The sequence below is a fragment of the Protopterus annectens genome, chromosome 7.part0 (genome assembly GCF_019279795.1).
Source record: "Protopterus annectens isolate FY-2018-M chromosome 7.part0, PAN1.0, whole genome shotgun sequence".
Taxonomy (NCBI): Eukaryota; Metazoa; Chordata; order Ceratodontiformes; family Protopteridae; genus Protopterus; species Protopterus annectens.
In genome coordinates, this window is record NC_056739.1 from 96951200 (window position 1) to 96977777 (window position 26578).

At 36.3% G+C, this 26578-nt stretch overlaps 1 protein-coding gene across 1 annotated transcript in view; it reads left to right on the forward strand.

The window, feature by feature from the left end:
* LOC122805891 (troponin T, cardiac muscle isoforms-like) overlaps positions 1-26578 on the forward strand; it is an 859218-nt gene that overhangs the window by 651315 nt on the left and 181325 nt on the right. Inside the window, exon 13 of the mRNA XM_044076139.1 lies at positions 18338-18428. Coding sequence (XP_043932074.1) covers positions 18338-18428 — 91 coding nt within the window. The remainder of the gene's footprint in view (positions 1-18337; positions 18429-26578) is intronic.

Below are 26578 nucleotides of genomic sequence, written 5' to 3' on the forward strand. Positions count from 1 at the left end.
TAACTGAGTAAAGAGCAGCCAAGATCACCTACATATAAGTAATGCCTGATCCTGATTCTTCTGTAGTCTCTAAACCTCACTGTATGATACAGGGCTGCTCACACTGAATGAAATAGTCGGTTGGGTCCATATCTTTTCCTTCACTGGATATCTGACAACTCATCCACCACATTACTCTTCATGTTCCACCTCTCTTTGAAGTTACAGCATGTAGGTGAAATAATTAAGCATCCACAGTGCAAAGTGGAAGATGCAAAAAACTGCTTCATAAATTAGTTCACAGCCCTAAACACCTTGTTAAATTATGAACAGCAATATGGTGGTTAAAGTCCAATGCAGTGCAGATGCACAGTAACATCTAGTTTAAGAGTTTCTGCTGAGCTGCTAACCCCCTTGGAGAGCAGAATATCCAGTCTGCCTTCGTTAGAAGAGGGGCCGCTGTGTCACAGCTTTCTTATACAACTATGTAGTAATGGTGACTGGCATCTTTAAAGAATATTCACTATGACAGGGAACATGCAGGAGGGTTGTGAAGTGAAGCAACATGGCTTCTGCGCTTCTGCAGTCTGTATTACTCCAGACCACCACCACTACATAATCTGGAGGAACTCCCCAAGTTTGGAGTTATCTAGAGGATTAAGAGGATGTTGACTCCCTCCTCATAGTCCAGGTCATCCATGGGGTGGATTTCCAAGTCAAACTCTAGATGTTTTTTTCTGTCAAGCATTTTATTTCTTTTTTTCTGTTTTGCCACACTGCCTGCCAAGTATCAGGCCTCCCATGACTGTACCAGCCCACCTGCTCCTATGGTCATCAGCCAGTCATGGAAGACTGTCACTCAATCAGCTATCAAGGTTTTTTTTGTTTTCACCTCATTCCAGAATTCTCCTTTCATAGCTGAGAGGCACCCTGCCATGCCAGCCCATTGATGAGTACACAAATCTCATTACTGGCTACAGTGCTACTTACTGCTTGGCAAGGATGGTATCCTTAGTCTTTGCACAAGTTTCCATATCCTAACCTTCACCTGGTTTAATTTCTCCAAGACTTTTGGGTTTGTTATACCATGATGGGAATGGACTCCATTCCTAAGTCAAAATATGATTAAAGTTCATGAAATTAGTATTGTGTCATTCTTTGATGTTAGCCAAAACTGTTCTTCACAGCACCCATAATATGCCCAGAATTGACTCCTTCTGCAATTCATAGAGTTACATGTATCAGTAACATATCTAAATACGTCTGGAAATTCTTTTTTATGAGCCTCATTGCTCCAGCTACTATTGGAACTGTCTGGGTATCATTCTTCCACACTGCTGCCATTTCTAGCTGCAAATCCTAGTATCTCATGACTTTGCCTCTCTCTCTCTCTCTCACTGTTTGTATGTAAAACACTGTAATCACTGGATGTAGCAATTTCAATTATCAATGCTACTTTTATCTTCTTTTCAAGGACTACTATATCTGGTTCTGTCACATTTTTTGAACTGCTGGTAATGGGTGATCCCATGTGATGTAAACTTCGTTATTTTCTATAATGCTCTGTGGTTCATGCTTCCAATACTTCTCAGTTACTTTAATGTTATAATGTTTGCATTATCACCATTGCAACAGTCTTGCCACATAATTATGTCTTTCAGAATACAGGCCTTCTGCCATTAGTGTATCACACCCAGGAACACAATGTACGACTGTTTCCAATTATGTTTTACAAAACCTGCATTTGTCTGTATCTCTGATATTTTCAATGGACTTCGTAAACCAATGTGTACACAGTCCAGTGTCTGGGCCACCAATATTAACCTTTCATTTTTTGGTTTAAACTCACCTCTTCTTAACAATTCCTGTGTTAGATCCTAATTGACATGAGGTTGTTCCACGAGTTTTCTGTACTTGCAACTATATTTATACATTTCCACATTTCTTGCATTCTCAATTGGTCCTTCACCTTATATTCTTTTCTTTTGTTTTTAGGCACATTCAGTTGCTACCTGATTTTTATCTACTTCTGGTTTGATTTCCATTCCCGCTTGACACCGATATGCTTCTGCTAAACAAAGCAGGAAAGTCATCTTAGACTTGTTCTCCTCATGTTTTAAAACTTTCACTATGTTTGAAACTTGTGAGATCAGCACATATGCCTACAGTCCTATGACTTCATATCTAAATATGTAATCAGTTCTGAGGAGGCCCATACCTCTTTCAAAATGGGGACTATATAATCTTGGTATACATTGATTTTTATAAATCATTTGATAAGCATGAAGCATTTTTCTTCTTTTCCTGTCCCATTCATCCGATACCTTTTGGGGCCAGCCAATCATCTCAAAACTGTAAATTAGACAGGAAGATCAAATTGATTTATAGCTAGGACTTTGTTCCTAGATGTCAATGCAGTTTTCAGTATTAATTTTAGTCTTCTAATATATTACTCACTAAGTTTTATTTGCATTTGTTCATGCTTTATTGTTGATCCTTCATCAGTTCTAAAATATTTATATACTCCCCGTTGCTCAAGTTCTTTTATATTACATTCCTGTCCCAGACTGCTATTTTCTTGGTGCTGCAGCTTTCCTGCATTAAAGGTTGCTTTGGCATACGTATCAAGACCAAATGACATTCTTATATCATCTGAGAAAGTTTTGATCACTTGCAGGTGTGCTTTCAGTTCCCATTCTGATGTGAGATACAGGTATAAATCATCCACAAAAGGAAGATGAGAAGTCTTTACATTTTGTTGTTTTATGAGATCCAAATTGTAGCCATGATCTACTCTAATCAAGTAGACAACTTAATGGGTTAAGTACAAGACAAAAGAGCACTGTGACAAAGTTACCATGGAATATCCACCTTTTAATTTTTATCCCTGGGATAATAATTTATCCCCTGTCATGGCTTAGCTGCAAAGTGGTTTGCTACTGTTTCCTGGTCACTGTAATGTAACTGGTCAATGCAGGGTGTATCTTATACATTTCTAAGCACTCCTTTATTCATGAATGTGGGATGCTGTCAAATTTTGTAGTCTATCCATGCAATACTTAGATTCTTGCCCTTTTTACAATTATTCATTATGACTTTATTTAACAGCAAATGATCCTTTGTTCTATATGACTTTCTACTGTTACCCTTTTGTTTTATTGCCAGGATTGAGTTTTCTTCTAAATGACAATAAACTCTGTCAGTATCAATTCTAGTGTATAGTTTATGCATCGTTGGAAGGCAAGTTATTGGTCTATAGTTCATCTAGCAGGATAGAATCAGATATGTTGTGGCAGACCACACTACCTACTGCCCCTCCAGCATGGGTGAGCAGATGCTGGCCACTTTACCTTCATACCCATCCCTGGCACTTCTAATATGCAGAACACTATTTGATCATGGGCAGTAGGGTGTTTCAAAAAAATAGTTTTTCTCTAATCATTTTGCATAGGTTTCTAAAATGTGAGGTTTGGTGAGTTGTGTATGTATGTATGTATGTATGTATGTATGCAAAAAAATAGAATTGTCTAACTTCATTAAGTGACAGCTCACAGCATGCAAAAAAAATCACACTGTTTTCAGTACCGCTAATTGCATTCCAGTGTTGTATTTATCTATTTCCAGTCAGTTTTACTTGAGCTTCCATAACCTCCTGCAACCTACTTTACATATTTAAAGTCTTGTGCACTATTTAATTCTATTTTCATTGTTCAAAATTCCATGCTGTTTCCTGTTTACACTGGGCAAAGTGAAACATAGTATTTAATTACTTTCTGATGATTTATCAATTCATACAGTTTCTACATGTGTGGCAGTGCTAATGTTAACTGATAGAGCCTAGTCCCCCTAATGGTGAACCATGAGCTCAGTGAGAAAGTCAACCAGAGCTGCGACTGATGTCTGGCTTGTTGGCCAGCAGTTACCTTCTCTTAATCAGCTTCCAACCAACAGTCACGTTTTACGCAGACTGTTCTATGATCTTAAAACCAACAAGTTAAGTCTTTCAGTGAGTTGTTCAAATGCTGTTGATGAAGTTCTTCAGTTATGGCACTTAGCTAGCATACCTACAAAGCAGAAGCCGAATGCAGTGACAAAACTCAAAAGTGTGTATGAGAAACATTCTAGAATTAGGAAGAATAAGAAGCGCCAGTCAGATACACAATCTCAGAAACAGATTTTAGCAATGCACTTTTGAAGCTTTTTGATGTGGGGCATGCTGATGCAGAATCATTGATAAAGACTCAAGAAGACTGGGATTTTCTACAAGATCAATGTACAGACAGAAAAATGATAATTGGTGGAGAGGACATTGAATTCAAAAAATGAATGGACAGAAAGGAAAAATGACTACAGGAAGAAATGAAATGCAAAGATATAGAGCAGCTGAAAGAAACAGTCAGAGAAGCTGGACAGCTGACAGTGGCAGAAGACAGTAGTGAACATGAAAATGATGATGAAGATGATGCAGCAGCAAACATGTCAAAATACCACCAGAATTTAGTAACTGGTAGACAGCCTGTCAAAGAACTGAGCACAGTAGATACATGATCACTTGAATCGTTATCCAAAAAACAACAACTTATGGATGATCTTCTTTTTGCTGCCAGCTTGGACCACACAATAATAACTTCTCATCAAGTGATGCATATTGTTGCACCGGCGCTGCAAGCAGCTGGCATTGACGTAAATGATCTGGTCATGTCCACAAGTTCAACCCACAGAGCAAGGCAAGCTGCACAACAATCCATTGCTGAGACACTAAAGAAGCAGTTTCAACCATCAACACCCCTTGTTGCACATTTTGATGGGAAGCTGTTACCTCAAGGTGATGGAAAATTTGCTGATTATATGCCAATTGTTGTTACAGGTCGAAATACTGAAAAACTGCTGGACATACCCCAACTTCCATCAAACACTAGTGAGCTGATGGGACAAGCAGTGGTACAGACACTGCATAGCTGGCCAGGTGTTCCAGAATGGTTAGCCGGTTTGTGCTTTGATACTACAAGTGCCAATACTGCTGTGCAGACAGGTGCCATCACAAAGATTCAGTAAGCATTTGAGAAATAACTCTTGTTTTTACCATGCAGACATCACATTTTAGAAATTATTTCTACGGCAGTGTTTGACATGTTCTTCCCATCTTCAGGACTACAAATAGTTTTTAGAAGATTTAAAGAATAGTAGAAACTTCTTGACTTGAATGTATACACACCACTGGTTAAGGAATCTGGAGGAAATGGATGCCTGTTAGACTGTGAGAAACACTGGCTAGCTGAGAAGCGAAGTGAGGTTGTTGCACTGCTGCGAGACAGCTGACATGTGAAACACAACCTCGAGATGACAGCCTTGAATTTCTCAAGCTGTCACTGCTCATCCTCGATGACAAACCACAAGGTGAAGCATTTGCTTTCAGTCCACCTGGTGCATACCATCGTGCCAGGTGGATGGCAAAAGGCATATACTACCTTAAAATCTACTCCTTCCGGGAGCAGTTTAGATTAACTGCACATGAAATTCAGGCTTTTCACTGAATCTGCCTCGTCACAGTGACAGTGTATGTTAAGGCATGGGTTTCAGCTACTGACATTTGCAATGCTCCACTCAATGATCTTTGCCTGTTGCAGACACTGGAGTTGTTTACAGCCATAGACAACTACTTGGCTCAAGTTGCTTTGTGAAAGCTCAAGGGACATGTTTGGTATTTGAGCGAAGATCTCATAGCGCTGTCCTTGTTCTCAGATCGAGTGTGGAATGAAGAGAAACAGCACATTATTGAAGCCTTGAAAAAGCCATCTGGTAAGGAAGATCTAAGAAGAGTCAATGCAAAAGCGGTTGCCAGTTTCCGGGGCATGACCTTATCTGACTTCGCAACAGAACGATTAATGAATCTGTTCACTGCTGTTAACATATACCCATCTTTCCTAACAGTTGATCCTGTAGCATGGAGTGACATGCCTGAATTTATCATTGTGAAGCAAACTGTTACAGCTTTGTGAGTTGTTAAAGACTATGCCGAACAAGCAGTCAGATTAGCAAATGACTTCTGTCAAGTGCTGACTCACAATGAGGAACAGCGAAAGCTGGTATATCAGATCATTGAACACCATTAACAGAAAGTCAGAACCACTAAAAAGACACTATAGTAATATAAATGAACTGATGTAAACTTGAGCTTACTACCTATGAATGTTAATTTTTACTAGGCTTATTTTTTCCTAAATTGTTTAATATTTGTGTTGCTCAGAATCAGATGCAGCATGAAACTATTTGCCATTTGTGTACTGATTTGTGAATATATTTCATTTCTATTGGTACAATTTGGAAAAAAATTAAAAAAATCTCTGAGGTGTTACTTAACTTATAATTTTAAGGTTTTAAATTTTACATGGTTCTTTGTCCTACCAATCCTCATAAAATCAGGGGATATGCAAACAGAAAATTAAAAAAAAATGTTTTTTTGCATATATATACATGAAACACCCTAATGGGCAGTCTGTGTCATGATCAGAGCTTCATCCCACTATATTACATAGTCAGCACCAGACATTTTTTGGAAGTCTTTACTGGAAAATCACACTCTGAAAAGTCTAAGATCATTATGGGAGCTATGTGAATAATACAGGACCCAAGAGTGGGGTAGAGGCAGTGGGTGCCCAGAGACTTCAAAACAAAACAAGGCAATGGGATAGTTTGGCAATCCTCCCAAGACTGCATGAAGAAAGGCGGCAGTTGTGTAGTCTGTATTCATGGAGTGTGAAGGCATTGTGAAGATGGCCCTACTGTTTAGGCCTAATGAGAGAACCAAGACCCGATGCCAAAGGATTCAATACCTGGAAAACTCAGACCAGAACCACCAGCACTCAGGGCAGAGAGAGTATGGGGGCACTCAAGGGTTCTATATCTGCAACACCAATGTTGGCAGATCTGATGCAGTTATAGCCAACAGATGCAGGGAAAGTGAAATTTAAATATTTTAATATTTAAGTATTGAGTTATACCACTGCAGAATTTATCACTGCTAGCCATTAATAAAGTGGTGTTGCATGGGCTGATGTGAAAAAGGATGAAGAATGGTGCTAAAGCAACACTAGCAATAGAAGCTAAGATGCTTGGCATCCAGAAAATAAGAACTTTAGGGGATATAGCTATGTTTGGATGAGATGGTGCCAAAGGAACTGGTGTCAGGACAAGCAACAGCACAACTGACAAAGATGAAAATGCAGAGCATGGTGGGAGATACAGCAAAGACTTCCGGTGCTCCAAATTACAGAGGAAAGGAGTACAAACTTCAAATCACTGAATGGATTCTGCCATTAACTTTATCAGCTCTGGATTATCAATTCAGCTTTCTGTGTGGATGCTCTGCCCTGCGGGTGCCCATACATGTGCATACATAAGCACACTCTGCAACAGAAATGCTTTTTGCTAATATGGCAATTAGATTGCATTGTTGTAAGTGTTCATTCACTGTGCCCCAGCCCTTTCCCTGCAATATGTAAAAGTATTCCATGTTTGGTAACCATACTGAAGTATGCTGTTGTACTCCAACCATGTGCTATGTAATTGCCCATCATAGTGGCTATGCTTACTTCCTTTCTGTCCTGTTTCTCTCTACATGGATGCAAGGAAACCTGGTAATGCCCTCTCAGCTTCCAAGCATACATGTCAACTGTACAGATTTTTGTAGAATGTCCAGATTTTTGACTCATATTTTTGGTCTGTTTTTCATAAAATTGTGGTTTTCTGGCAAATTAGTGGGAAATCATTAAGGATTGAAGTTAAGAAAAAATGACAGACATTTGAGTTTCAGAGTTCATAACCTTCAGAAAATTCATGCTAATGCAAAACCTGAAAACAACAACTGAGGCCAAGAGGCAACCAACCGATAATGTTCAAGTATTTTCAAAAATAGTCCAAGGGTGATAGCCAATTCGTTGAAGTAACTTTAATTGTAAAACATATGATATGACAGCAACAAATGGCAAATTCCACCACAGCAACAATAGACAGGTTAAGCGCTTTCTCCTGTTCTCAATAACAGGCTTCTTCAGAATGATTTGAACATAAAAAAGTGCACTTAAATAGCTTTCGTGTTTCATCATGTGACCCCCCACCCACATTTAAAAAAAACATATGTAATTTGGAAATAAAAATGATTAATTCTAAGTATTCTTAATAATAATAATAATACATAAAAAAGCAACAACATGTTTACAATAATTAAATGTTCGTTAAAACCTGCACCTAAACAGTGCAAAAAATGTGCAAAAAAAGAGACCCGGTACCACCTAAAATACCCTATATAAATAATGTTACTTCTATTAATCAACATGCCCTAATATATACTTTATGTTGCCAACAATTAAATACCCTATAACTTTTTATAATCTGGCAGCTCTTAGTTTGAGAACACTACTAATATTGATGTTGTCGTTTAACACCGGGGTTTTCCCTGCATCCAGTCTTAGTTGCCAAAGCAACTCTCTGTACTCTAATTTTGATTCCCAATTACCACCCCTAGGGTCCAATTCCACTTGTTCCAAAACAAAAAACTTTAAAACCATGTTGGTGCAAGATAGGGAATGTTTATAAAAGGCATTGGTCTCTTTTCTTTTACTAACTTCATACAAATGTTCATAAACCCTTCTATTATGGTGCCTTTCTGTTTTCCTATATAAAAACTAGAGCATGTTTCACACTTGCCTAAGTATACTACACCTTTTGATTTACAATTAAAATATTGAGAAGGTTTTATATTGAATTTCCTAGAAGGAATATATAGAGAACCTTGATTAAGCATATAGGGGCATTGATGACATGCCCCACATTTGTAAGTACCTTTCTTTTTTCTATCTTCCCCTATTAAATTTCTGGTTCCCCTTTCCTTATACTCCTTGAGATTCATGTCTCTCTTTCTAACAAAACTGGGTTGAATAGGTAAATATTCAGATATCCCATCATTCACTCTTAATACATGCCAAAATTTATTGACAATCCTTGCCACTTCGGATGTGGTTTCCGAAAACGTGTGGATAAATGCTCCAGTCTTACCATCAAAACTGGGGCATGAGTCCTTCCTGATACTTTTACCTTTACCAATAAGGGGATAGAATTTATTATTCCTGTTCTCCATTACTTCACTAACAACCTGGTCTATAAGTTGTTCCGGATAACCTCTTTCTAAAAATAATCCCTTAATAAATTCCACTTCAGTAAAGAAGTCATCTGTCCTGCTTGTCATTCTTGAAGCCCTAATTATTTGTCCTTTTACTATATCCTTTTTTTGATAAAAGGGATGACCACTCTTAAAGTGCAAATACATGTTTGAAAAAGTCTTTTTACGAAATATTTTAGACTGAAAACAATTATTTGCCAAATATTTATATAAAGTGATGTCCAAATAATCTAAGCTTTCCTCTCCAATATTTATGGTAAATCTTAAGAATTCTGTGGTTTCGTTAATATAAACAAAAAAATTTTCCAATTCTTCCTTACTACCTTTCCATAACAAACAAATGTAATCTAGAAATCTAGTGTATTGAATGATGTTCCTTCCACCCTGTGTCTAAAATAAATTTATTTTCCCAGTGGTACAACACACAGTTGGCATGCAAGGGGGCACAGGATGCCCCCATAGCTACCCCTTTCTTTTGATGGTAGTATTCTCCGTTAAAGCATAAAAAATTATTTTTGAGAACAATTTCAATGAATTCAATCACCAAATTAATAGATTTATTGTCTAAACCTGATTCCTTTGCAAGAACATTCAAAAACCATTCTAATCCCTCACCATGGGGAATACTTGGAAACAATTCCACAACATCTATGGTTACCATTAACAAATTCTTGTCAAATAATTTTTTGTTGATATTTTTCAAAAATTCCCACAAATCTTTACAGATGTGTTGAATTGAACCCACAAATTTTTTAACTCTTGTGTCAACATATATAGCCAAGGGTTCTGTGATACCCCCTGCCTCTGAAACTATAGGTCTAAACTTCATGTTTTCTATCCCCTTGTGTGTCTTGGGGATACCAAAAATTGTAGGTATTTTTGGTTTATCCACTAACAAAAAATTGTACAATTTTTCATTAATTATGCCCTGTAACAAATGATCGTATAAATGATATTTTATTTTGGCATAAGCTATATTTATCTCGTTCTGAGAAACAGATTCATATTGGTCATTGTCCTGTAGAATATTGTGCATATAAATCTCATAATCACTCTTATACATCAAAATGATCCCCCCCCCCTTTGTCGGGTTTCATAACTCTACACATATTTTCTTTAAGTGACAACAAAAGTTCCTTGATATCTTTGGAAAAATTATTCTCACTTTTGTTCTCTTTCACCTTAAGAAGTCGGATTTCTCTCTCTACTAATTCCTTAAAAATTCTTAAAGATGGATGAATAGGGGGGTTAAAAGTGCTATTCTTAGCAAAATTAGGTTTAGATTGAACTTGACCTTTGAATAATACGTTGAAATGTAGTTGTCTAGTAAAAAGTTTCAAATCAATAATGGTGTTAGCCACTGTTCCAGGACGCATGGGTACAAAATGAAGCCCTTTTGTGAAAAATTCAAAATGTTGATCTGTAATCACAATATCAGTAAAATTAAATATAGTAAAATTGTCTTTTTTGCAAATCACTTGTTGTTTTGAAAGTGATTCTCCTGCGTGGAAAGTCATAGCATCACCAATATTATATTGCAAACATGCATCTATTTCTGGCCATAATTCCAACTCCTCCCCTGAAAACTGTTCCCCTTCCCCCCCTTCCCCCCCTCAGGAAAACAGAAAAGCACCTTAATAGAAGGGTTTATGAACATTTGTATGAAGTTAGTAAAAGAAAAGAGACCAATGCCTTTTATAAACATTCCCTATCTTGCACCAACATGGTTTTAAAGTTTTTTGTTTTGGAACAAGTGGAATTGGACCCTAGGGGTGGTAATTGGGAATCAAAATTAGAGTACAGAGAGTTGCTTTGGCAACTAAAATTGGATGCAGGGAAAACCCCGGGGTTAAACGACAACATCAATATTAGTAGTGTTCTCAAACTAAGAGCTGCCAGATTATAAAAAGTTATAGGGTATTTAATTGTTGGTAACATAAAGTGTATTTTTATATTAGAGCATGTTGATTAATAGAAGTAACATTATTTATATAGGGTATTTTAGGTGGTACCGGGTCTCTTTTTTTTGCACATTTTTTGCACTGTTTAGGTGCAGGTTTTAACGAACATTTAATTATTGTAAACATGTTGTTGCTTTTTTATGTATTATTATTATTATTATTATTAAGAATACTTAGAATTAATCATTTTTATTTGTAAAATTACATATGTTTTTTTTAAATGTGGGTGGGGGGTCACATGATGAAACATGAAAGCTATTTAAGCACACTTTTTTATGTTCAAATCGTTCTGAAGAAGCCTGTTATTGAGAACAGGAGAAAGCGCTTAACCTGTCTATTGTTGCTGTGGTGGAATTTGCCGTTTGTTGCTGTCATATCGTATGTTTTACAATTAAAGTTACTTCACCGAATTGGCTATCATCCTTGGACTATTTTTGAAAATACTTGAACATTATCAGTTGGTTGCCTGTTGGCCTCAGTTGTTGTTTGCAGTACTGTGCTTTCTTGTTGTGGTTTGTTCCTAATGCAAAACCTGTTATTCTATCAACTTTCTAAGTTTGTAAGAGCAATATTTAAAAATTGTCCCTATTTTTGGGCCTTTGTCCCACTTATATTTATGGCATTGTCCAGATTTCCTACTTTAAGAGGTTGAGAGGTATGCTTCCAAGGGAAAGACTAATGTATGTGGGTGAATGATACTAGGGGCACATGTAATTTGCTGAATAAGTAAGTTTCACAATACTTGAGAAAACATCTTAGAAAGAACTATTTAAAAAGGTAGTAGCAGTTTTGGGAATTATGTAAGATATTAATAAGAGTTTGTTCACACTTTCCTTCTGGGACGTTTTGTGTTAAATGACTGATAAAGTCAACAAGTGAATGACATTACAGCAGAAGAGAAGCTGTACTGCTTTATTGTATGGCAATTAAACATTAAACACACAAAAATGCAGACTAACTAAATACATGTTAAAGGTTAAAGAGGAAAGGAGTATTTTTTTTTTTTTTTTTTATGCAGGTCAGGACAATAGTGACTGTTCCAGGTAGGAATGCCATAATTATGAACTCACATTTGAGGAAGTCTTAAAGACCATGGAGAGATCACACAAAGGAACTGCAATATCTAGCCAGTTTGTTATGCTTGCATTTCATCCTGTCTTATATGTTACATGTACCTCTTGAATCCCACTCTTACCATCTCAATTTCAAATAACTGTACAACTCTCAAATGGAGTCTTGACTAACAGTGCTTGGCAATTATTTAATACCTCAACTTTATTCTCTTTCTTATGCTACTAATTCCAATAATTCGTACAAGTCTCTTCTTAAACAGGCCCCTCTTAAATTGCTGACAAGTAAATTGATGTCTTTGCTTCATGAACTTCCTCACTAGCACAACTGGATTCATGTTGATCTACAAATAGACACTAACACTTAATTTCAATAATTTCTGACAAACTACTGCCTCTTCAGAAATTCTGTTACACTCTCTATCACAGAAGGATTTCTAAAACTGCTATCAGCTGGTTGACTCAGAAGTTAAAAGCAAAAAGACTCAACTGTGACTAAACTTGGAACCTGATGAAAAATCACAAAGGGCACCTCTATTATAATAAAAGTATAATGAACTAAGGAACTCCACTATGAGAGAGTCAAAAGCCTGCAAGACACCAAGCTTCATGGACAAGCAAGTCTCTTGCTGTAGTATCCCAACGGATGGCATGGATGAACAAAACAAGCTTGTAATGCAGATCCCCTAGTTTAATTCTCAGGCCTGTCAGTCTTGGAATTACAGAACAAAAAAAAAGGAAGTTAAAGGAGAGCAGCAAATATCAACAATCACTGTTCTGCTTTGAAGTTATTTTTTTTGCAGGGGGTTTATTATATTTATTTATTGTTTTTGTTTACTGGGGTAGGCTGACTGTGCTATGGTACCCCATTTTCAGGGGGAGGCCTGAGGAGAAAAACTCAAGAACCAAAATAGACAATTTTATACAATATAGAAAACTGTAAAGCTTAAAGTTACAATAATGACATGCGATAACCAAAAGGCATACCTCTCAAGTGTACCTCATTTGGGATCTTAAAAAGTTCACATTCCTCGAACTTCCTCAAAGTTCCACAATGAAAGACTCTGTCTGTTAAGTGAAATCCATTGTAAATAGAAATGAATCATATTAATTCATTAAAAGATCTTCTTTATACGTAAAACCAGCATATTTTAACCATCCTATGACCTTCCTAGTTGAAGTTGTTAGTAAGCCATTAGTATGTGTTCCACATTTTGCCCATTTGTTCCACATTATGAGGGTTAGTGTTCCTCATTTTGGAGATGGAAGGTTGAGAGCTATGCCGAAAGGCAGCTATACTAGAGAAAATCTGTAAAATACAGAGGAATTACATATTAATACAAGACACATTGGCATATACAGTGAGGTTTGCAAAGACAAACTATAATTTTACATTTATGGGTAGCAGAAATAAGAGAGAGGAAGTGTGGGAGATATGAAAAGACAGCAGACAGGACATGATAAAACCAGAACGCAGAGAACAGGTGAGGAAAGGTAAGCAGTGTGTATATTCCTTAGGTGATATAGAAAAAAGAAACTTGTAGGGAAATTGAGATAGATGCAGATGGTAATGAGTAAAAGTTGGAAGTTTACTTCAGGGAAAAACTTGTCAGGAGTTAGGCAAAAACAGTAGAAGTGGCAATAATGGCAAAGGGATAGAAGAGAGAAGAAAATTTACATTGAGAATTTGCTTTGTTGTGGATATAGGGATAATGTAGGTGTTTAAGGGCCAGAGCAATCTAGCGTGGGAAGTTGTAAGAGCACGGCCAAGTGTTTTTAAAGTGTTGTGACTTAGTAAGTTTTTGAATCTAGATAGTTGGTTTGTTGTCTGATGGTGGTAGGCATATAATTCCTGATCTTGGAGACATAATTTGAGTACAAGGACAGACCAGCCAAGTTATGGTTAATACGGAACCGTACATGCAGCATAGTGATTGTGCAGGGCTGTAACATTTCACTAAGACTTGGAGTGTAGGACAGTTTTGAGATTTGTAGATTATGCTATGATCAGTTTCTGATGGGGTGATATACAGATTCTGTGGAAGTTCTAGATGGTTCGATAGGAGTGCTGTTTGATGAGGTGATGGAGAAGTTATTTTTCATACAGGCTACAGATTTTGTTGTGAAGAGCAATAACTTGTTTTTTCTTAGCATTCAGCAGGAGAAGAGAATTGCTGAGCCAAGTATCTACACAAGAAAAAACTTCTGGGTCCTTTTCTGAAATTTTGAAGGGATATGGCTGTGATTAACAGTGTAGCATTATCAGCATACTGAATGACAGTTGTGTCATTAGTAGCAATGCAGAGGTCATTAATAAAAATGTTCATATGGGGCCCAAGACTGAGCCTTGTGATACTCCATCTGAGATGGGCAAGAATGGTGATTGTGCTTTCTGCCATTTTACTGCCTGTAGCCTGTTAGAAAGGTAGCTATGAAACTAGGAGACGGAGGAGGTGTCAAGATCTACTGAGCATAGTCTATGGAGAAGAATTTAATGGGATACAGAGTCAAATGTCTTAGATAAGTCAATGAACAGAGAAGAAACAAAGTTACCAGAGTCTTTATGAAGGTTGATATGATGGGCAAAATTAAGGAGAAGTGGTAGTGTTGTGGTATGGACTGAAGCCATGCTGGGCAGAGGAGAGGGGGTTGTTATCTATTAAGTGTTTGATAAGTTTGGAGTGTATAGACTTTTCAATGATTTTTGGTAATTGAGAAAGAATGGCTACAGGGTGGTAATTACAGAATTTAGTGAAGTCTCCTCCTTTCTGTATGGGAATAACTGGTGACTTTTCTGATGATGGGTACATAGTTTTTTGGATAGATTTATTTGTGAGAATAGAGACAGGGTATGCGAAAAAGGTCAGCAGTCATGCTAATATATTCCGAGAGAAGATTATCAAAAGGGAGTGTAGTGGGTTTTAGCTTACAAAGTAGTTTTTTTCATAGTGGAGATGGGAACTGGGTTTATGTGAAAGACAGGGATTTTAGAGGACAGTTCTGTTGGGATGGAGAAGGAGATAAGTGGATGATGTTTATGAGGAAGGTGACTGAATGCATGAAGTGTAAGTTGTGTTGGTTAGAAATAAATTTGTTATGGTTGGTGATAAGCAGGGGTTGGCTGGACTGGGCGTACTGGATTTAACAAATTGTTAAGGGAGAACCAGAATTGTTTGGGGGTTTTAGTGTATGTATCTTGGATTGAAGTGTAGTGAATTTTTAATCAGAACCAGTTATCTTTTTGGTATGGTTGTAGAGCTCTCTGAAGTTTTGGAGACTCGTCTACATTTTATTATGAAGCCAATATTTCCAGACTTTGTGGCTCTTTAGTTGTTTAGTAGTATTTTAGCAGCCAAGAGGCAGGGTTGAATTTGAGTCTTTTTTGTATGGCTTGGGCTAAATGGTTTAGTATTGTGAGAAAGGTGGCATTAAAATATGCAAATGCTTCATCCAGAGGGAGAGTTTTTAGTATATGCCAGTTACAAGCTTTAAATATATCTAAGAATGTATGTTTGCTAAACCGAGTAAAGTTGTGTTATAGTGTTAGTCCTTTTGGGGAGGTGGGTTGGCAACCTTTTATGAAAGATTGGAAGGTGGTTATTCATAGAGTTTGGGAAGGTACCACATACAGATCATTTTAATTGGGTCAGATATAAGGGCCTTGTCTAGAAAAGATTTACTGAAGTGTTTTGCTGCATCTATTTGGAGACAGTTGTGTAAAGTTCCATAGATTTATGATAGAGGTATGGTTAGGAGTGAAAACAGACTGCCAATTAATATCTGCATCACCTAGGATGATTTTTTTTTTGGGTTGACATTTGTGAATAGCCAAGATGGAAAGTGTTCTAAAGATGAGTTGTTGCTGTCTGGGGGAATGTAAACAGTGATAATTCAGGTATTTTTATGATCACTGATTTCTAAGAGGGAAAAGAGTATTTTAGCACTACTTACATATACTAACTCTGACATCACTATAGCTTGGAGAAAAATGAGTACTTCAGGGTACAGCAATCTTGGACTTACAAGTCCACATTTTTGTGCACTCACTGTTACTGTTTCAGAACTCACACTTACAAGTCTCAGAATTTAAAACTGCTTCCTGTAATGGATTATGTCTCTAAGCAGACTCTGAAATTGATGGAAAAATAACCCTGAAGTAACACATTCCATATGCAAGAACCTAAACATAGCAAGCTTGTTACTAAACTTTTTTACTTATGAGTCTCACTGTAACAATTAAGTGATCAGTACATTTGTGTAAGTTGAACTGATCATAACATTAGATGTTTGAATGATCACTGCTGCTATATGGGTTATATCCTGCCAACTCCCAAAGCTTCAGCACACCTTCCACAAGCGCAAACTGTCAAGAAGCTGGAGCTGAGATAACTAAAAGACAACTTAGGTCACAAAAGATAACTAAGACAAGTTAGGTCACAAAGCCCTTCAGAGCTTTACTGCTGCTGAACAGTATACCTTTTTGAGGATCAATGGTCGGCTTGTGCTTTTCTTTGTTGGGCAGATTAAGTTCCATCTGTGGAAAAAATTCCATTTTCTTAAATGCTGTTGATGCTTTATTACTTTCCTTTTCAAGAAAGTTAATTTAAATCTAGGAGTGTAGCAAATTGCCTCATCCACAGATAGCTGACTCTGCTGTGGCCATTTGTTGCACCTCAGACCACTCATCTTTTACCCTGGATCCCTCTGGTGTAGCATACATCACTATGGACTGGGGACCAGCCATGTCCTCTGTGGCTGTTGGGGTCCCCTCAGTGGGCAAGGGAGAGCCATTCTTGTCACTCCTGGGAGAGCGAACAGGGAAGGTTTCTCTGTTATGCCAGAATGCTGAGGCTATCCTTAAGGTTACTGCAGCACTGATCAATGTGAAGGACATCCTGTTGTGCTCCACATAAGGCAGTCACCACAGCATTTAACTTGAAAGCTGCAATATCTTCATTAAAACCACAGGCAGTGTTCCTACCATTCCAGGCTCTGATTTGTTTCTCTGTTCTCAGATTTTCAAGCTGCCCAACATCAGCATATGCTCAACAGTTGTTCACACTATAAACCCCGCTAAACCTCCTCATATCCTTCAGTCTTCTACATCTCCAACATCTCCTCACCAGTCCACTAGAAATGTCATGTAAAGGCTTCTCAACAGATGAACTCTGTCTGTCATCTATTCAGTCTGCCCCCACTTTTTGCTTTCCTTTCCTCCAAATTAATAAAATATATATTTGTCAGAAACACCTGCAGCAGCTGACTTTTTTAATGTATTTGTAACTGATCTAATGTGTACAGGATACAGTTCATACTTGTATAAGCATACATGTCTTACACAGTACAAGTGTCTGATGATTTAATTCTTGCTCAGACTTTGCTTACTGCACTTCAGTGACAGCTTCACGGTGAGCACATAATTATGTTTTTTGCAATTCATGACTGGAGTGTATTGTAAATTTATTTTTTGTTATGCTTTTCGTTTTATTATTAAAAGGATCTGCTTAAGATCATTCCATTCTCCCAAACGTATAATTATACTACAATAATGCATAAAAATGTATTCTTAGTGATTCAGCAACTAGTACATTTTGCAAGAGCTTTCTGAAATATAGCTATGACTGTCTTCTATTTCCAGTGAATTGCACCTCCTCTACTGAATCATGTCAGCTCAAACTGCAAAAGTTTAAGAGAAACATGTTACATTAAAATGTTTAGGAACTGGAAATATAATTAGTTCTCACAGCAAAAATGGTGCATGACAGAATATGGACTGGAAAACAACACTGGCAAAAAGCCAAAATTATTAGGCGCTGATTAATTCTCAGGGAATACGATTTTGGTGAAAGAAAATGGCCTTTTCCCCAACACTGTCCAACCTCTGAGTTATAAAAATTAATCAGCAGAGATGGGGAAGTGCTCCTTACATGGGATGTGTTCATTTGGGCTTGCCATGGAGCAAAACCATATTTGTTTCAATTGTGTTGAGTTTTGACTTCATGCTGACATTGTGCTCGTCTTCTGGTCTTTTAACATTTAGCATGTTTATTACTGGGATTCAGAATGTAAAGCCTATTTTATTATATATGCAAATGAATAAACTGTATCTAAAATACTAATAACAGGCATTGGTATATTTACATCAACAGGGAGAAAGCAAACGAACTGTGGCAGTGGATGTACCAACTAGAGGCCGAAAAGTTTGACCTACAGGAAAAGATAAGATGTCAGAAGTATGAGGTAAATACCAGCAATCAGCCTGAGACAAGAATTACTGACCGACTGATTGATTAATTACTTGACTGTCCTGTGAAGAAAACATTTCTGACAGTTATTTTTCTCTGCTGTTTTCTCAGATGTGTGCCAGTGTGTAAGCCAAACTAAACACAGTAACTACAAAAGCAGGCTGATCATCATCAGCAGCAGTAGCAGCAGGAGCAGCAATTTATTTCTCTTAGTTTGTGACTCCCAGATCTGTAGAGGAGAGCATCCACCCAACTTCTGTCCAATATCTCTGGCATGTATCTTCAGCAGTATTTTGCTGGGTGACTGTTTAGGTAAACTGTAGAGACGCCTCACTGATATGGCCTCAAACTGTCTGAGTAACTTTACTGCAAACAGTAGTACAGGAGCACTTAATGAGCTCACTGTTTCAGTAGCCCAGTGATCTCCATCAGTGGCCAGTGGAAACAATTGTGCAGCAACACTGCCTGTGTATAAAATAAAGTGCTTACAGTTGTGGGAGCCACCCCCGAAAGACAATGATGGTGATGGGATACAGGCAGCCCAAAGTTATTTTTATTTTTAGACAGCTCAGATGATAAGCAGTTTTCCTCAACAGACAAATTGTTAAATCCACATGATCTATGTTTAAAATAATATCGCAGATATTGTCCACTAAACCATTCAACACAAGAAATTAAAGGGTTCAGAGGAAGATTAAAAGTGCTTTTCCTGCTCATGTTCTTTCCAAAACTTTACATTATTAGATCTATTAAAAAATTGTGCTAAGTTCAATTTACAAGTATAAAGTTTAACAGCAATCTATGGCTGTGCTAAATAAGCTTTCTTGTCAGGAGCAAAAGAAAAGGCTTTGATAAACAACTTAAAAAATGTCTCATTTATTTGTAGATTACTGTGGTTGTAGTTGTTAACTGTTTAAAACCTGCTTGATCTCCATCCAATAAAAACATTCCTGGGTAAGTAATGATTCTTCCTCATGTTGCTTCTCATTTGTTTCGGTGGTGGGTAGATTTTCTGTCCCATATTGCCTACCCACATGGTCTTCCCTTGGCCTTGCAATGTCTCTGAATGATGAGGGCCTTCCCCTGCAAAAAAATCTTACTAGAATTTGACTTCATTTTAATGTTCTCTGTAGGGATTGCATCTGATATGCAGGTTCCTTCACTGGTCTAACACTGGTACCTTGTTACCTCATGTAGTCCCATTAAAGAGTATGGTATCATATCCCCATTTGTATGCATTTGTTGGCATAGGATAGACTGCTTTACTTCCATAATCACATTTCTCTTAAAAATTGCTTGTTTTTGCTTTCTTTGATTGAGTTAATGTGGTGTGACACCCTCTTAAAGTTCCCACGATACTCAGATAGTGGGAAAATAATAAGTCTTTACTGACAGAATCATTTAATGCATTAATCTCCTCAGACAGATCTGATAATTTCTTGGCGTTCACTCTAATCAAAATATTCATGATTGCACTTACTCTGTTGTTAAGAATAATTTGTTTGATACACACTTTAATGATCCATTTGGTGGTACTGATGATTTCATATTTAGTAGGAACACAAACATTAAGGGCACTTTAGAATCCACAGGGGGTACAGTAGTAATAACTACGATCCCACAGATAATTAAATGTGGTAGGTGTAAATGGTCTCCATTTACAAATGACAGCCCTTATGTGGTTGTTTCTTCTTATGATAGGACGTCACCTCACCTGGGCTTTTTTGACTGTAAAACTAGTGGTACTGTGACCTTGCAAGCAGTCTTTCTTGTGATACATTTTACGTGAGCAAATCTGAAAGTCAACTTGCTACTGGGATCAAAGAGCACTTATATAATATCAAAATAATGGAACTAAAAATGCACTGTATAGACAAATAACTTCAAGAAAAATTTAGCTTTTATTTTTTTATTTTGGAAAGGATTTATATTAACAATGGTGGAGGCCCTTGGGAAACCAGATTATAGTACAAGGAATTAGTGTGGCGACTATGCCTAAGTGCTGCAGTACCACCTTTGTTAAATAACAGGGTATCAATTAATTGCCTATTAAAGTAGGGCAGTTAAACTATAATTATTTATTTATAGAAGCTACATGACATTGATAATTAGAAAATCTATATTTGTTTTTTGTAGAACTTTTATTTATGTATGTTGCATTTTATATGTTGTATATTGAATTTTACATTTATACTATTACTTAGTTTCAATCATTGTCTATTAATCTATATGTTTTATCAAAGCATTTTAAAGTATAACAATATTATTTTGTAGGTTTTTAAAAGATTGTTTTACATGTTGTCAGATGAAGTGAGCATATGACCTTCCTCAGTATTTAAATGGAATGTGCATTTGCCAATTGTTTTCGATGAAGAACAAAATCACTAAAGAAAATAATTAAAAATAAAGGAGTTTTCATACACTTGCATATCATTTCAAGCAGAAGCATAGCTAGCTTAACCAGTGCCCCATTCCCCAGCTCTTCAACTGAAGAGCAAAATATTAAGCCAATCACTGTACTGTAGCCATTGGCTTATTACAGATCTACACCCCCATCTTCCATTGAAGAACAAAAAAAAAAAAAAAAAAAAAAATGTCCCTTCTACTGATACACAAGTGCACAACATGCTTCTCCTCCCTCCTGCCATTTAGGTCCCATTTTGGTGCCCTGCCCCCAACACCCTCCCTCATCCATTTTATTAAAAAACTAATAATTTCTTCTTATAAACTGTAGCGAACAGTTGCTACAGTTTATACCCTGCTTGCAAGGAGCACTAGCTCCTCAACATTTACTAAAAAAAAAACATTTCTTCTAATAAACTGCAGCAGACGTTGCTACAGTTTATACTTTGTCAGTGTGGAATGCTAGGCACTTATACTTTACTTCATAGGTTCAGAGGTTCATAGGAGGGTACTAGACTATTGGCCCTAGCGCCTATGTAAGCCTAGCCAAAAATGTACCCTGGCTTTCGCCACCCAAGAAAATTATTTTCCTGAGGAACAGAGCCTTTAGCCTATCTGTGTAGGGTAGATGTTTGAGGCCCTGGATCCTCCTGGTGAGGAACCTCTGTGGTCTCTCCAGCTGATACATGTGCTTTGTGAGGTACATGCATCAGTAATGGATATTATAAGGGAAGAATACAGGGATAAGTAAACACAATAAGTGGTCTCTGTGCCAAAATTAGTAAATAAAAGAAAGGCACAGTGAATCCAGCAGCTGTATTTTTCAAGTCTTTAATCCACATGAACCACAGAAGGTAAAACTCCACACACAAATTAATGCCGCAACAAATATCCTTTACGTTTTCGTCAATGAACTTCCTCAGAATAAAGTAACCCTACCAAGTCCATCCTATATATACATGTATTGTTAAAATGTGTCCAATCATTTCTTCCAACCAATTAAATACAATTAATTAAATTAATAAATAATTTGAACAGTATTAAAATGTGAGAGGGGAAAACATATTGTAAAGGTGCACACATTACTAAAATCACAAATAGTAAGTAATACATTTAAAGCATATGAATATGTTATATAAAAACATATAGAAATGTAAAAGATGTATAACTTAAAATTGATACAGGTTTTAAAGAGACTTTGAATACTGTGATGTGTTAAAAATTATACAATAACACCATCTTGTGGTGATAATTCATAAAATTGGTTTTAGAATAGGGGTGAGGAACACTATTTTATATCCCATAAACATAGGTAATAATAAATATATTGCTCTTAATATAAAATTAAAATGTTCAAAATGTTTAAAATATATTATATTATAATTTTGCAGATCTTAATTTCAAAACCATTTCATTTAAACCAGGAGGACTACTGGCATCTAAAATTAGTTGCCAATATAACTCCTTGTATTCCAGACAAGCTTCCCATGGCCTCCCTTAGGGGCTAAAGGAACCACTTCTATAACAAAAAAACTGAAATTTCACTTGGTCACGTACTGATGTGTGTTTGTATAGGGCTTTATTAACATTTCCTTTCCTCATGTCATAATTATGTTCATATACCCTTTGCTTCAGTTTTTTTTCAGTTTTACCAATATAGAAGGAGTCACATGCTTCACATACTGCAATATATACTACACCACTAGTGTTACAATTTGCAAAACTCTTTGTGGTAATAAATGTACCTCTACTTTTCAAGAATAGTTTATCACCTTCCTTTACATTGCTACAATAGGGACAGTTTCCACACTTACATGTCCCTCTTTTGTTGGTATTGTGTGAGCCATGATTAGCTCCCTCTATAATGTTCTTAATATTTCATCCTTTTCTATATATTAATCAAAGAGGTTGTTCAAAATTCAGCTTTAGGTCTGTTAAACTGGCAAATTTATTCCATTCTTCATTTATAATATTCCTAACCAGATGACACTCCCCATCATATGTGATGGTCAAAGCTGACTGGTACTGTTTCCTAGTCAGTTGGTTCTCTTTATTTATATTTAATGTACCTACTACATCACTAGTGTTTCCTAAAATGGGTGAAAATCTGGTTGTCCTTGCATTAACCACTTCACCAGTAACATTTTTTAAAAGATCCCATGGATAACTTCTTTCCTTGAACATGTTTGTGATAAATTCACATTCTTGTTTAAAAGCATGCTCATCCGAGGTCATTCTACTTGCTCTCATCAACTGTCCTTTTACAATCGCCTTCTTTTGGTATGGTGAGTGGGAGCTGGTGTAGTGCAAGTATGTATTAGAAAAAGTTTCTTTTCTGTAAATTTTAGATTTAAAAACCGTGTTGGTTCTCTGAATATTCACATCTAAAAAACAAAGCTCACTATAATCAACATTGTATGTAAACTTTAAAAAATCAGTTGTACATGAAATTAATTCATAAAATTCTGAAAATGTTTCCACAGTACTGTTCCAAAAAGGACATAGGTCATCTAAAAAACATCCATAGTAATTCCAACACTGTTGGAAATCAGAATTAAAAACAAACGTTCTCCCAATGTAATAAAATAATGTTAGCACATGTGGGTGCATAGTCTGCACCCATTATCACTCCTTTTAATTGCCTGTAGTGCTCACCCTGAACATATGTAAAATTGTTCTTCAAAATTAAATCCATGAGTACTAAACACGTGCACAATACTTTAAAGGAGATAGTGTTTTTACTTTCAAGAAATTCCTCAAACCAAGCTAAACCTGTGTCATGAGGAATACATGTAAACAGGTCTACCACATCCAAAGTTATAAAAAGTGAAGTATTCTTTTGTTTAGTGTTGTCTATGTGTCTTAAAAAATCCCATGAATCTTTTAAAATGTTGGGATGGTCCATCACTATTTGTTTCAAATGGACGTCTATGTACTTGGCTAAAGGAGCTGTTAAAGAACCTTCAGCCGATATTATAGGTCTTAAGGGTGGATCTCTGTGATTTTTGTGGACCTTGGGTATAGCAAAAATGGAGGCAACTTTAGGTTCTCAACATGCAAAAAACTGAAAGTTTCAAAATCTATAAGTCCCTCTAATACCAAGTTGTTCAAACATACAGTGAGTTTCCTGTGTGCTATACTGAATTAATTCATGGATACCCTCTCATAGGTGTTTTCATCATTAAGCATTTTGAACGTTTTGGCATTATAAGCAATCTGGTCCATCAAAACCACCCCCCCCCCCTTGTCAGGCTTCATAATCCTAAGGTTTCTGTTTTCTTTACATAATGCTAAAACATCCAGTTCTTCATTAGAAAGATTTGAATTCACTTTATTGTACTTAATTTTCTCCCTTAGTTCTTTTCTAACAAATGTTTAAAGTTTTTGAGCTGTAGGTATAAGGGCAGGTTAAAAATACTCTTCTTCTTTAAGATGTTAATATCATTTATCATCTCAGTACCATTAAAAAACAGCTCTAAATTCTTCTGTCTAATGAACATTTTCACATCCACTAAAAGATTAACAATATTACCCTTGACCCTAGGAATAAACGTAAATCCTTTTGTAAATACATTGAAATGCACTTTAGTAATCGGAATATCGGTAAAATTAAATATACTGAAACCTTTATAACTATCATTAATGTTAATATCGTCTGTAACTATTGTTTCCAATGTGTGTACCTCCCTTTCTGATGGTAATTTCCATTTCTGTAGTTTAGAGATTCCTTTTTCTTTAACCTTTCCGATCTCCTGGGGGAGGGAAATTCTAAGGGGTCACATATATTGTATAATTCACTTTGATCATCATTCAAATCATTATTATATACATCAACATTATATCCATCATCTCTATGATTAAAATGTTTGTTCCTTCCCAGTATTTTGGGTTTAGGATATTGTACATTGTTGTTATATTCTACTATATCCCTTTCTACCTTTCTAGCCTTTTCTTTCATATACCTTTACACATCTTGATTCAATATCTTTCAACATTTCCTGATACTTAGCCCTCTCATTTTCTATACCAAACAATAAATCATTAATAATTTTCTGGCTGATAATTTCAGTTAAAGTGTACATCTTGTCCATCTCACATTCATTATTTTTAATTATAGCTCGCATAATATCAGCTCCGCATTTATCAAATGCGGCTATAAGTTCTATATGAAATTGCGAGCCATCCACCACATTATTTGGGTACTTACAAACACGTAGACCTTTAGAGACAATGTTCAATTGTAAACAATGTTTTAAATATACATTGTCCATTTTCCAAGATTTGTATTTAAATAACATATTGTCCATTTTCAAAATCATTTCCACATAAGTGTCGTTGTGACCGTTAGCTTGTATTCTAAGTGGTTCTTTAAAATCAATTTTAAAGTCAAGTACATCTTTAAAGTTAATGTTAGTACCTTTGTAAGTTACTGCCGCCGCAGTCACTTCTATAGTGTCAGTTTGTTTGAATTGTGACAACGCTGTCCCATTCGTGGCTGTTGTAGTGTTGCCAGTTAGAAAAATATTGGGAAAACCATCCAAACTAGTCATACAAGACTGACTATTCTTTCCTCTTGTAGTTTTTTCATTAACGGAAACCGTCCCTTCTTTCGAAGCAGGACCCTTATCTCCTTCCTGGTTACAGGAAATGTAGGATAGCATGGAGAGCGTGATCAACGATTGGGTGAGTGGCGTCAATACACCAACCAGCTCAGAAATCTGTCCAATAAGTTTACACACTTCTCCCAACTCACTACCTATCCTGTGACTGTCGCAGTTGTCACAGTTACGACTGCCTGCACTTGCTGGAGAATCCATGACCACAAAACTCGAACAAGTAAACACAATAAGTAGTCTCTGTGCCAAAACCGATAAACTCGTAAATAAAAGAAAGGCACAGTGAATCCAGCAGTTGTATTTTTCAAGTCTTTAATTCACACGCACCACAGAAGGTAAAACTCCACACATAAAATAACGCCGCAACAAATATTATCCTTTACATTTTCGTCAATGAACTTCCTCAGAATAAAGTAATCCTACCAAGTCCATCCTATATATACATGTATTGTTAAAATGTGTCCAATCATTTCTTCCAACCAATTAAATACAATTAATTAAATGAATAAATAATTTGAACAGTATTAAAATGTGAGGGGAAAACATGTTGTTGTACAGTTGCACACATTACTAAAATCACAAATAGTAAGTAATAAATTTAAAGCATATGAATATGTTATATAAAAACATATAGAAATGTAAAATATGTATAACTTAAAATTGATACAGGTTTTAAAGTGACTTTGAATACTGTGATGTGTTAAAAATTATACAATTCCACCATCTTGTGGTGATAGTTCATAAAATTGTTTTTTTTTCAATTAATTATATTTAATTGGTTGGAAGAAATGATTGGACACATTTTAACAATACATGTATATATAGGATGGACTTGGTAGGGTTACTTTATTCTGAGGAAGTTCATTGACGAAAACGTAAAGGATATTTGTTGCGGCATAATTTTATGTGTGGAGTTTTCCCTTCTGTGGTTTGTGTGGATTAAAGACTTGAAAAATAGAACTGCTGGATTCACTGTGCCTTTCTATTATTTACAAGAATACAGGGATGTTATGACCACCTTGCCCCTGGAGGAAATACCCTTACTAATGAGGTGGGCTATGTAGAAACTTTCCATACAATGCAGGCAATATGGTGGTCAAAAAGTTTGCTATCCACCTGGGTACCC